General features: G+C 31.1%; 1 protein-coding gene across 1 annotated transcript; it reads left to right on the top strand.

Annotated features, from left to right (window-relative positions):
* The first annotated feature begins 10,173 nt into the window (after positions 1-10,173).
* Positions 10,174-11,598, top strand: LOC140878649 (protein VAPYRIN-LIKE-like). The gene has a single exon (XM_073282263.1). It carries the CDS (start codon positions 10,174-10,176, stop codon positions 11,596-11,598), a length of 1,425 nt encoding a protein of 474 aa, XP_073138364.1.
* The last annotated feature ends 2,382 nt before the right edge of the window (positions 11,599-13,980 follow it).

Consider the following 13,980-nt stretch of genomic DNA (forward strand, 5'->3'; position numbering starts at 1 on the left):
TTGCTTTTTTTTCTCTAAGTTCGGTTTGGTTTGTTCTGTTTTGCAGTAAATTTCAGAGTATTTGATTTAATTTATCGATAATTCGATTTTAAAAAAATTTGATTCAGTTTAATCGAATATTCACTTTAATTAACTAACACGCGCGCGGGCGGAGCCAGCCCCAGGTAGTTTTGAATCCTGGCTCCGCCTCTGATCTCAGTCATTAATGTTTTGTAATAGTTGCACGTTTAACTTTTCGCAACGACGAGTTTGTTAAACACGCGTTGTTTTTGCGTCAAAATAACACTTTTTTTATAATATTAGGATTACGATACGAAAATGACCTTGTATTATTGTAATAATTTTTATATTTACTCAAATACATCACCTACATTAGAATATATACCTAGTTTTTTTTTTTTTTTTACAAATACACGTGACGTATTTGAGTAAATATAAAAAATACTACAATAAAATAAGAACATTTTGTAATATAGACATAATATTATCAAAAAATGGTTGTTTAGGCGTCGTAATAACGTGTGTTCAATAACTCGCCGTGATAAAAGTTAAACATGCAACTATATTACAAAAAGTTAAGAACTAAGATGTCTCTTAAAATTTCATACGGAAAAAGTATTTGTTTTTAATATTTCACTAAGCGGTTTGGTGCAATAAATTCTTTTAAAAACAAGAGAACTCTAAGGATATTCGTGGGCGTGTGTTAAGAAGAAGAAAAGCCCAGACAATATATTTGCGGATTGTGAAGTATTTTGATTGGGCCTAGAAATTACTTGGACCCATAGATTCACGTGTTTTATTTTAATGAAAGCCACACTTTTAAGTTTTAATTAATGACCATGTTGTTCGAGAGGATGTGGTACCATCTTGTCTCAAAACCACAATTTAGATAGATACCGACGCGTTCGCACTCCGATGCATGTATTGCATGCTTAATTTTATAAATTTTTTAAAAACTTTTTTGGAGTTTCGTCGAATTTGTGTAATGATTAGTTCGATTTGTATTATAAAATAAGATAATATGATATAACTAACAATAATAGTAATAGAAAAAACTGAGTTCGATCTCAAATGATAACGAAAAAACATCATCTCATATGAAAGAAGAAAACGATAACTAAATTTACAAGCAATAAAAATTTTGTGACTTTACAGTAACTCGTAATTCAATAACGTACGTATATTTACTCATATGTACTTTTTATTAATTAAATTAAATTACATCAGTTATAAACTAATCCACTCAAAGGCTACAACATTATAAAAACACTGAAATAATGGATTTATTTAAAATAAATAAATAACAACAAGAAGAAGAAATTTATATTGTTGGATTATTCATTATTTGTAACTTGAAATTAAGTAAAGAGTAAGATGTAACAATTAAATACACAGGAGGACTTTAAAATCTAGCATAGTAAACAAGATTATTAATGTCTTTAATAAATTATTATAGGTGATGTAGTAAAAAAAATGATATTACTTGATTGGAGAAAATCAAGGTAACTTGTGGAGATTTGGATAGCCGGATTAATACTTGAATTGTTCCAAAGACCAAACATTGTGGGTTGTTACCTGCATCACAAAGAAAATTGAGTGGCGTCAGGGGTTGCCCGGCGAAGACACTCCGACGCTCAAGTCAGTATTTGCCCAATAAAAGTTCTAGAGAACTAGAGCATGTGACTATAGAGAGCGTACCTTAAGAATGAAAGAACTTGAGCTATTTATAGATAGTCGGAGAGCTTCATTGCCTTGAGCCTCTTATGGGCTTTTAGGAATTTATGGGCCTTGATAAAGTGTCCAAATAAATAACTAAATAATATGGGACCCAAATGAATTAAGTCACTAGGCTTGAGCCCGGGAAAAATTTAAATTGAGTAATAACGCATCAGCAGGAATGATATTATAGGCAATATATTCGTTTTAAAAAATATTTATCTATCAGTTTATCTTTCATAATAAAGATTACTATTTTTCAATCTTTTTTTCCATATATGCATAAACACAATGAATAACGTACGCATATCTAAATTCATCTCCAACCAATTACGCTATCTTGGTGTAACACTAACTTCAAAATAGTGTAATTACTACATCAAATACAAAACTCATCTTCAACTCATTGGACTCTAAACTCTACAATAAATAGAATATTCTCGAAATATTCTCTGTTATTTTACTCACAACAACTAATTTATTCCACCAAATATTTTTAAACACAATAATTAAATATCATTAATATCTAAAATAATAACTTCTATATAAATATTCATTAGATATATTAACGAATTAAAAATTTTAAATAAATATATTATAAGAATAATTTTAAATATTTAATTTTATTTATTTTAATATTTAAACTTATTATTAATTTTATAAACACAATAATTTATATATTTATTATTATTTTATTAATTAATATAGTCTTATAAAAGAATAATTAAGTGATGTAATTATCTATAAACAATTTTTTTTTAAAAAAAATTATACATTTATTAAAAATATAATCTCTGATTATTGAAATTTTAAATCAAAATATCCTAAAATTATACAACAAATAGATTATAATTTAAAGATATGAAAATTAAAAAAAAAATAAGAAAACAACAACCAGAATCTATTACAAAAGAGAAGGAAAAAAAATTTAAAGAAAAAGAAAAAGCTTAACGTTATTGTTAATTTGGTACAATAGCTGTAATATCAAAAATTCAATTTACTAAATCGCATGTATTAAATTAAATAAATATTATGATTATTATTTTTAAGTTTAATTGATTTAAAATCTTTATTTGAATTACGTGCTATTAAAATATTTTATTATTTATTCAAATGATTTTATTTTACCAACTATTTAATTAATGTTTTCAAATGTTTAAGTTTATTTGTCTAAATGATTTTATTGTGCAATTTAACTTGATTTAAATATTTTAAAGGTTTAAGCTTGCATATTTAAATAATTTTAATTTTTAATTGTTTAGTTTATTCTTTTAAATGATTTTAACTGTTTAGTTTATTTGTTTAAATATTTTCGAGTATCTAAATTATTTATTTTAAATAGTCTAAGTTTAGCGGTTAGTTATTTTAAATTATTTTAAATGTCTAGCTTATTTATTTAAATCTTTTTTAATTGTCCAAATCATTTAAAAAATTTTATTTCTGCTTGTGTATTTATTTAAATTACTTTTAAACGTTAGTCTAGCTTGTTTAAATTATTTTAAATCGCGCTGCTTGTTATTCAAATATTTTACTCGTTGCCGTGACATCGGAATATTTAAAGTGTTTAATTCTTGGATTTTCAAGCTTGTGCTTTATTTAGTGCAATTTAATTTATGATCTTAGTTGCTATTTTGAGAGTAGCACTTTTAATTAGTGGGTAGCACTTTCCTATACCAACGCACTCAAACATTTCCCTAACTTAAAGATTTAACCATAGCCTCCAACATTTTACACACACAATTCACACTCAAACACACACACACCTCACGACATTTCCCTTCTTCTTCCCTAAGCATTTTCCGTCGGCTTCATCATCTCCAACCCGCCGCAGCAGCTTCCATTTCCGGCAAGACGCCTTCAAGAAAGCTAGGCGAGCTCTTTCCTTCTCTATTGAGCTCGATTCCAGCTTCATTCCAGTTCCCCTTCGATCGACCATAGCTAGCTCCAAGCTTTTATTCCCTTTCGATTTTTTCTTAGCTTAGGCAAGGATAATGAGTTTCTTTATTCACCATGTGGATCATTGTAGTTTATGTGCTTGCATTTCATGCTTTTAATTCAGAATTTTAGTGACCTGTTTTCGAAAGTTTTCAGTAGCTCTTGCATAGATTGGATCGGTTTCGTTGTTGTTATGGTTTGTAGAATGAGTTATGCATTGATTGTTGTTGTCATGAGGGACATGTGATGTTCGAAACTATCCAGAATTTTATAGCATATGGTTCGAGCGTTTTTCCAGCTTTTCTTCATGCCTTGAGTTCGAAATTTTCAAAGTTTTAATAGCATGATGTTCGAACACCTTCCAGATTATTTCCTTAGCATGTTGGTTCGAAATGTCCAGAATTTTCATAACATGATGTGTTCGAATTTTCAGATTTTTAGTTGGCAAATGGTTCGAATTATTTTCCAGATTTTCTACATGGTATGGTTCGAATATTTGGAGTTTTGTTGTGTTGATTTGGATGGTGAATTAGAGACTACCATGGTTGAAATGTAGTCACATTGTAGTGCTTAGGATTGCTTGGAATTAGTTTGTGGATTGGAGTTGAGGCATTTTGAACTTGAGGATGGTGGGCTCGGTCATGGTTGTGTGTAGGGGCTGCCATTTTGTAGCTGAGGTTAAGCAGGTCAAAGGCGGGTTTTAAGTGTTGAAAATGAGTCTAATGCATTGGTAATGGTCCTAGATTATTGGCTTGGGAGATGAAAATCAAATAGTTAAGGTTTTGATTGAATATAAGACTAGGACATGAGCAGGATTTTAGGTGATGTTTGAGCTGTCCATAAACTTATGGCTAAGGTGGGGTTAAAATCAGAATTTTGTTATGGGCTCGGATATGGAACTTGTCAAGCGGAATCAATTCGGTTAAGTTTGAGTCGAGTTCTAGATTTTTGAACGAATAGGTGCAGAATTTTGAAATTGTAGGCTTGCTGCCCGGAAATAGAATTTTTATAAAATGATTGCTTAGGAATAAAACTCCGAGGATGATTTCCTTACTTAGTTCTATGTGTCATGGAGTCGTGGTTTCAAGCGGAATCCTTTTTAAATAAGAAACGAGCAAGTTACAAATTTTACGGATGAACTGCTCGAATTGTCCTAAGCACAAATTATGGGTTAAATTTCCATCTTTTGGTTTGTCTCCTAAATCACCATTCCGATCATTCATGTGTGAGTAATTTGCCTGATTATCGATCAAACATTTACATGTACATCATATTTACATATGCATGCTAAGTCTCATATTCAAGAACGAAAGAAAAATATTTTTAGGAATAAAGTGAGATGATTGTGACTATAGAAAGTATGGGTTTGGACGAGTTGAGAGACGTTCTGACTTTTCTTACCAAATTTATGGGTTTGGGCGAGTTGGAAGAAATCCTGGCTTCCCTTACCAAGTATGAGTTTGGACGAGTTGGTCTTGGCTTCCCTTACCAAGTATGGGCAAGACGAGTTGGGTGTTATCCTGACTTCCTTGCGGCATAGTGCACTGCAGCCATGATCATGATTGAAATCACAGAGTCACAATCCAAGGATCTAAGTTTAATATTTACGACTATATTTCAATATAGTTTATTCAGTTATTTATGTTCGACTTAGCCATACATATGTTTCATTCATGTTCACTTCATTCTTTTAGAAATCAATTATTTAAGTTAAGGGCACAAAATATTTTACTACAAGATATTTTTAATCTGGTTCTCGTTCCTTTCTCGGTCTAGTTTATTTAGTGTTGTTGTTTGCATTTTAAATTTGTTGTCTGTGACAGGTGGTTTGTTATATGAATGGATAGGTCATGCCGAAAATTTTGAAAAATCTGTATTTTATTTAGTTTAACTTAAAGTAGAGTTAGGGTCGTTGCAGTAGCATTCCTCCAACATAACACTAAATATAGCTCTCGATTAGAAGAATTAATCCAACACCAATTTGGTGTTTTTGGTGTAGGGTTGGAGAAACCCTAAGAAATTGTAGCTATATATTCTCAATAATGCCAAACGCAAAGACAAAACTCAATGCAAAAGGAGGTCCACTCCATGTTCAAGATTCATTGTTTCATTCTTTTAAAAATTCTAAAGCAATAATTCTTATTATTGTAAGTGAAATTGGCCAACACATGAAATTTTTAAATAATAATGACAATAATAATCATATATATATATATATATATATATATATATATGTGTGTGTGTGTGTGTATATAAATATTTTACTATATTATAATTGTTCCACCCTTTAGACAAATTATTTTGATAATTTAAGTGTTCTCACAAAATTGTTCTTTTTCTAAAATTATAATTACATGCATTGATAACTGAAAAAAATAAAAACATTTGATACACATAATCCAAATTAATCATAAAAATCCACATGTGTTCATTTCTTAATATTAAACACACACATTCATACCACAAACCCACCAACTAACTTCTCCGTTTTTTTTAATAATTCATAGTATTTGTTTCTTCAACATCTTCAAATTGCCTATCTAATTTTCAAAATAAATTTTTATCTCAAAAAAGTGCATGATTGCCTAAATTTTTTCATCATATTAAGAATTTAAAAATAATATATATTAAAAGAGTAAAAATTAATTTAGTACATGAACTATTGGTTAAATGTCAAATTAGTACACGAACTTTTGTTAATGGCTTAATTGGTACATGTCCACCTAATTTTGACCAAATTATGATGAAGAAAATGGTATAATGGTCTTTTGATAATACAAATTAATTAAAATATTAATATTAATTATTTTAGTTTCAAAACCAGCTTCATCATTTTTATTCATAATAAAAACCAAGAACAACTTTCAATTTTTTATTAGTCATGTTCTCTTATAAAATTGTTGTGATTAAATAAAATTTCAATTTTTTATTTGTTTTTTTTAATGATGTGGAAACTCGCAGCTGCTACTTTTTAGTGCGCACTGGGTAAACCCTCTTACTAACGCAATTCAATTTTTTATTTGTTGTAAAAAATATGGCCCATTATAGCGAAGTTTAATTGGTGTTTCGATGAGTTTTTATTATAAATATGATTTTAAAATTAAATTAATTTTTAGTAGAACTTACATAATATTTTATTAAAATATATATTCAATAAATTTTTACATAGTTAAAATATTAAAAAATATTTTATCACAATCACTATTTATTTAATATTTTTTTAAAATATTATCGAGAAAATTATGTATACAAAAATCATAATTTTAGCTAAAAAAATATTTATTTATTTTCTATGATATCAATTTATTTATTTACAATTATTTAGATAATGTATGTCTTAATATAATTTATCTAATTCTTCTCGTTGAAATATATAATCAATCTAATATAATAAATATTATGTACAAATAAAAATTTTAATCAAATCAATTTTTACGTATAAAATATAATATACAAATATATCTAATTAAAATCAAAAATAAAATATGCATTTTTTTTGTAATAAATGGCAAATTGGACATCTACATAAATGTCACCGAAAATTGACCGGAATCCGGCGGACATGTACCAATTAAGCCATTAACAAAAGTTCGTATACCAATTTGACATTTAACCAAGAGTTCGTGTACCAAATTAAATTTTATTCTATATTAAAATAAAATTTTTATGTACACGTACAACACATGTGCTTCATTGCTAATCTATTTTATTTTATAAAGGTTGAGTCTTAGAGTAACTATTTTTTTATGTGTCATATCGACACATCAAAAATCATCTTTCAATTCTACACATCGTCGTCTCACTTTATTGCTTTGTTTATATAATTTTTTGGTAAATTTCGCACGTACATGCATGTCCACCTTTTCCCCAACTTCTTTTTTTTACTAACCTTTTCCACATTTTCTTCAACCACTCTGCATCATGTTTGCTTCTATGATTTTTCACACATATATATCTTAGTTATCAATTTGATTATATATATTAGCATATTAATTTTATATTCTCTTCCCAATAATTAATTTTCAACTACTAAATAATACATTATTTCATAAATAAACACTCATAAAATATTTATATATATATATATATATATATATTATCACACACGCAGTTGCGCGTTCTTTTGTCGCTAGTATCTTACAATAAAAGACATGTATCATAAAAACTAATTTTGGCATTTTAAATGAACATCCTAAAATAACCTAATTGTACTAATTGAAAATTTTAAAAAAACCAGTACAAGACGGGAAATTATTGTTTCATTTTCATTATTCCACTTTCTCAACCTTCCTCCGGCCCCACGTTTAATCTCTACTATATACTCTAATATTTAGTTTTAGTTTCACTCCAAAAATAATTTATTTACCTCATCAAAAGAAACATAAAACAACACATATTCTTTATTTTTCTTCAAATTTTTTCTTTCATGTGTACATTTTTGCTAGTTATTATAATGCAAGAGGTTCACATAATAACCTTTTTGGTTATTTTAATGATATACAAAAAATAATCCTATCATTTTCACTAAATTTAGAAATACACAAAGAACAAAATTTAAAGATCACTACCCTCACTCTTTCAATTATTACACAATGTTTTTTTTAACTACCAATGTTATAGAAGTGAGAAACAAATTAGATTAATAAAAAATATCTTTTATACATATATATATATGTATATAATATTTTTGTATTATATCACATACGTACGTGTACATTTATGCTAGTTATTATTATATCTAGAAACAATGCATCAATTTTAATGAAGGATCATAAATCGATCTTACAACTATATATATTTGTCTCCTATTCCGTCCCTTTTCAGTACAATTTATGTCGCTTCTGGGAGCCTATATATCTGCATAATTATTAACTTGCATCCATCCAACGGTTAAGAGTTAGAATATTGTAATAACAACATATAAGAAGCAATCTTAGTAAAAGAAAACTTCAAATATTGCTGCTCAACCAGTCATCCAATATGTCATTTCATAATTGATACCACGTACAATTTAATTGCATCACTTAAATTTTTGAATCTACCACTGATATATGCATATCATCGTCGCTTTTGGATTAGACGGATCATAATTGAGAGCTTCAAATTTGAATGAACTTGAAACTAAATCATTCATGTTACAATAAAAAAGGAAATCGACATAGAAGAAAATTGGATGTCACCGAACTCTTCAACTATGGATAGAAAATTCATCGATGATTGAAAATGGCCTTGACAACACTTTTAATTTTAAGAAAAATTACACTCGTTTAAATTTTTATGTAGGAGCAATACATCAAAATATTGTTATATAAAAGTCGAATGTGATGCGTCATATGACTTTTATACGAAATTTGTTTCAGGAAATTGTAATAATAGCATAGGAATGGACTGATGTAATAACGACATAATGCCTTTATACTTCTAAGAATTTGCACCATCAATACACTAGTTGATCAAGTCAAATTGATTGAAATTTTCAATGTTAATATTTCTTTTCGGTTTTTTTTTTCATTCTTCTATCTTTCCATTCATATTTATATTTTAATGTCCAATTCTAAGTTTGGTAGCTTGTTAAACGATGTTCCAAGAATGTATCACGAATGTTTATATTTCTTCTTCAGATTTCGTTTCATTACTAAATGAATTCTCTCTACCAAATCGAAATCATACAATTGACAAATTAGGAATACTAGTCTATGTATCCAAGAATGTACGGAAAAAGGCTATATTTGTTTTTAAAAATTACAATTTGCTATCTATATACTAGTTTATTTTATTTTTTTTTTCGACGTGAAAATTCTCAACTGCTAGCTTTCGGGGTGTACTTGGTGAACCTCGAGTTAACATAATAACCTACAAACCAGCTAACATAATGGTGGCTCGTTCGAGAAGATAAAATTCCGACCAATAGTCAAACGCTCATCTATTCTACTAACTCTATCCGTTGGGCCATTATTGTCCATACGCTAATTGATTTTTTTTTTTTTTGACGTAGGAACCCGCAGCCGCTACATTTCGGTGCGCTCTGGGTAAACCGTCGGACTAACGCTATTCCTGCAAACTACGCTAGTGAGATAAACAACACTAAGCAAGCTCCGTGTGACAGGCTAGTTCAAGAAGGTGTTGGCAGGAAAAATCGAACTCCTGATCTATGATCAAAAATTCACCTACTTCATCAACTTGGACACCCATGGAGGCCTACGCTAATTGATTATATTGATGTTATGTGTATGATTATCATATCATAATAATATAAAAATAGGAGAAAAGTAATAGTTGGCCTGGTCAAGAAGTTGGAATTGTTCCCTCTTTTCTCACTAATAAGTTAAAAGAAGCTGGTTTGTTTCTCCCCCACCATCAATTACAGCCCAACCAGAATATTCATAAAACTTAAACATCATCATACGTAAACAATGAAGATATAATAATAATAATACTAAATAACCCCACATTACATTAATAGCTAACAGAAACAATCAACCCCATCTCTCCAATTCATTCACAATTAATTTAGTTTCCTCCATGGACAGATTGATCAAGCCCGATGTGGAGGTAATCGAGGTGTTCTTCATCAGAGGCCAAAAGTGTAGCCAAGTTTTCAGGTTGAAGAATCTGATGCACACCATGTCTGTGGCTGTTTCGCTCACGTCTTCCAACCCCTCCATCTTCTCCTTTTCGCAATCCTTTTCCATAATCCCACCGCTTTCATCTGCTTCCTTCACCCTTTTCTTGAACAAGCCCACGGATCGGCCTCCTCTGTGTTCTCCCCCGGACACGCTTCTTGTTCGATCATCCATGCTCCCTACGGGGAGAGCTCACCAGGACGATCTCCCCCACCATTTTTCCAAACCAGGGCCGCATATTTTCAAGGACGCCACTCTCCCTGTTTCATTCGTCGGCCCACATGTCGCCGAGTTTCTTCTCTCCCCTTCTCCCGCGTCCCAGCTGGAAACCAAGTTTCTTTTCTCCAAGGCCGTTTCTTGCTGCGACGAATCCCAGCTCACCGCCCTGCTTCGAGTTGCCGCAGAGAATGGGACGCCGCAGTTCATTTCCGCCCTGATCGAAGCTGGGGCGGATGTTTCCGAAGCTGCGGGTTCGGAAGAAGAGTCCCTGGTTTCGTTGGCTGTCAAGTCTGGAAAAGCCGAGGCTGTGAAAATCTTGATTCAATCAGGTTGCGAGATGAACAAGAAGATGGACCGGGTGGTTTTACACGCTGCAGCAGCAATGAACCGGGTGGATTTATTGGAAATCCTCTGCTTGGGATACGCGGATATGGAGTTGAATTCGGTGAATTCCCAGGGCCAAACGGCACTCCACCTCGCAGCAATCCATGGCCAAGTTGAAGCCCTCCAGTTTCTTGTTTCGATAGGCAGTGAAGTTGATGTCACGGATCATCAAGGCTGGACTCCTCTACACTATGCCGCAAATGAAGGGCAAGCAGAGGCCGTCGAATACTTGCTAAACAACTCCGTTTTTGCAAAACACGCCGTCACCAAAGAAGGGAAAACCGCCTTCGCTTTGGCGGTCGACCAGGGCTATTCGCACCTATATGATTCGTTGCATTTAGGCGATTTGTTGCACCGAGCTGCGAGAATAGACGACGTGCACACGATGACGAGTTGTCTAGCACAAGGGGCTAAGGTGAATGGGAGGGATCAGAATGATTGGACCCCTCTGCATAGGGCAGCATTCAAAGGGAATTTGGAGAGCGTGAAGCTTCTGATTAGCCATGGAGCCCGTGTGGACCTGGTCGATGGCACGGGGTACACGCCTCTGCTTCGGGCAGTGGAGGCGGGTCATGTTCGAGTGGCTATGTATCTTCTGTCACATGGGGCTAAAGCAGGTTTCAAGAGTTTGAAAGGATTAATGGTGGATTTTGATGCAGAGGGTTTCAGGAGTCATCCTTCTTTATTCAATCCTTTGCATCAAGGGAAAGAAATGGCTTAAACTTGGTTAACATAGGCATCTGCATTTTTCTTTCGATATTTGAGTTTTATTATATATGTACATACATTTTTGTTTTAAGTTTTTGCTGTATGGATTTTCAAATTGAATCCAAGTAGGTGATTGATTGTATATCTGGATTTTGAAACCCTTCACAAGTCTTGATTATTTTGATCAAGTGTTGGTTGATACACCTAATTGTATGAATTATGTTTGGATTGCTTCATTTGAAATTATGAATTTCAAACATATTATCATCGTTTTAGCTAAAATTTAGTTAAGATGATTTTAAGTTGAGCTCATTTTTATTGATCAATAATAATTATGATGGATTTCAAGTTTATTTTTTGGATAATTTCATTTGACAGGTTATACATGGGGAAATAATTACATGCAGTAAATATAGTTTCACCATCAAATTAACAGCAAGAGTTTAAACTTATCTATACCTTCCAGCCAAAATACTTGGCTTTTAATGAGTTATATTGTGACAAGAATATTCGGCGAAATATCAGTTGTCTCTTTCAATGACTTTTATATCTTTGGTTAAAATAAGACCAATTAATTAAAATATATATATAAAAAAATTACATACATATATAGGCTGGTGTATGATTTGAATCCAGCAACACCTACTAACAAATTTGATTATTCAATTGAAGTTTGTGTGTGTGTGTATATGTTATTGTCGCATACGTCTGAGTGACAATTAATCAAATAAATTGAAAAGTATTTAGTAATAATATAGAAACATTAATAGTTTTAGTTCAAATGTTGTTATCAGTTGCTATAAACAAAAGTCCACTTTTTGTGCTTCCGTCATGACTTTAAACTATATATTAATTTATTCCGACATATGATCAAAATTAACAATTCCATGAATTTTGATTGGGTTGGAAATTGGAATGAAACAACGTAAATTACGTTTTCCCACTAATATTTTCAATGAACTCGAGCGTAAATTAAAAATTTTAGCCAGTTAGAATTTGGTGGAAATAAATAAATAAATGACATTGTGGTGGTAAATTCCGAATTAACCAATTTCGTCAATCTACAATAAGCTGTCATGTTTTTTTTTTTTTTTTTTCATTGTTTAACTTAACAGGTATTGTCGTTCTATTTTTTTAAATTTAACTTTAGTTATATTTTGGAAATTGACATTGAAATATATAAGTTAGCACATTTCTGGTGTTCCGTAGCATTTTTTGTTCATTGTAAAATTTTAGCAGCACGTGACCGTCTTAGAGAAATATGAATACAAACCAATAATAAAAAAGAAGAAATTTATTGGACTAGAACCCAATTTTGACAAATTGGTTGCCGAAACTTGAAAACATAACTTACAGGATCCATGCAACAGTTATTTATTTATTTTTTATTTTTTTGACATGGGAACATGCGGCCGCCATCTTTTGGTGTGCACGAAATAAACTTCGGACTAACATAATAGTCTGCAAACTACGTTAACCAACCCACACTAGGTAAGCCCTGTGGGGCATACTAGTCCAAGAAAATGGATAAACCCCAGACTAACATAATAGTCTGCAAACTACGTTCGTCAACCCACACTAGGTAAGCTTTGTGTCGCAGACTAATCCAAGAAAATATTTGTAGAGGGGATTGAACTTCTGACCTCTGACCAATAATTCACCTGCTCTATCAACTTGGACACTTTTTTTGGGCAGAAAAAAAATGTTGCAAATTCAAATATGTTAGTCAGCTACTCGAACTATTATTTAAAACTCGAAAACTCAAAATATATTTATATTTATTAACAAAATATCAAGGTTTGCGAACTATTGAACAATATAATTTTGATTCAAAGTTGACACGAGAAAAAAGATCGAACATTTCGAGTTTGATTTGAATTTGATAAAGTCAAATACGATCAAATACTTTCGAGCTAAAAATATAATTTGATTTTAATCAATTGTTCCAGAGCCATGACCAATTGATAACTGATTCCATAAATATTTTCATTTGATTTTTTCTTTCGGAGTTTAAAACACATTTAAAAATCTGGGTACATATTAAACATATATATAAAATCTAAATTGTCCACCATTAATTGGTAAGTTAGATCCTACCTATACAAGCACTGCCTTGAGGTAGATCTAACGGTGGACACTTATCAATATGTGGATTTCATTATTTTTTAGAGGACCTCGCATATATTGATAAATGAGAACCCTTAGATCTATTACGAGGGTAATGCCTTTAAAGGTAGGTTGAAATAAACCCCGTTAATCAATGTTTTTATCTGAGTCAACAAAGGTTTATTACGGCTGCCTCCCTTGAGGTTTTCTGGTATTACAAAAAGATCCAATTAATTTTAAAAATTACGCCTACCTCCCTTCAACTTTGTAGGAGTGTACAAAATATTAC

The sequence above is a fragment of the Henckelia pumila genome, chromosome 2 (genome assembly GCF_033568475.1).
Source record: "Henckelia pumila isolate YLH828 chromosome 2, ASM3356847v2, whole genome shotgun sequence".
Classification (NCBI taxonomy): domain Eukaryota; kingdom Viridiplantae; phylum Streptophyta; class Magnoliopsida; order Lamiales; family Gesneriaceae; genus Henckelia; species Henckelia pumila.

Excerpts from the sequence above, each read along its gene's own strand:
- LOC140878649 (XM_073282263.1), top strand. The coding sequence starts at position 10,174 with ATGGACAGATTGATCAAGCCCGATGTGGAGGTAATCGAGGTGTTCTTC.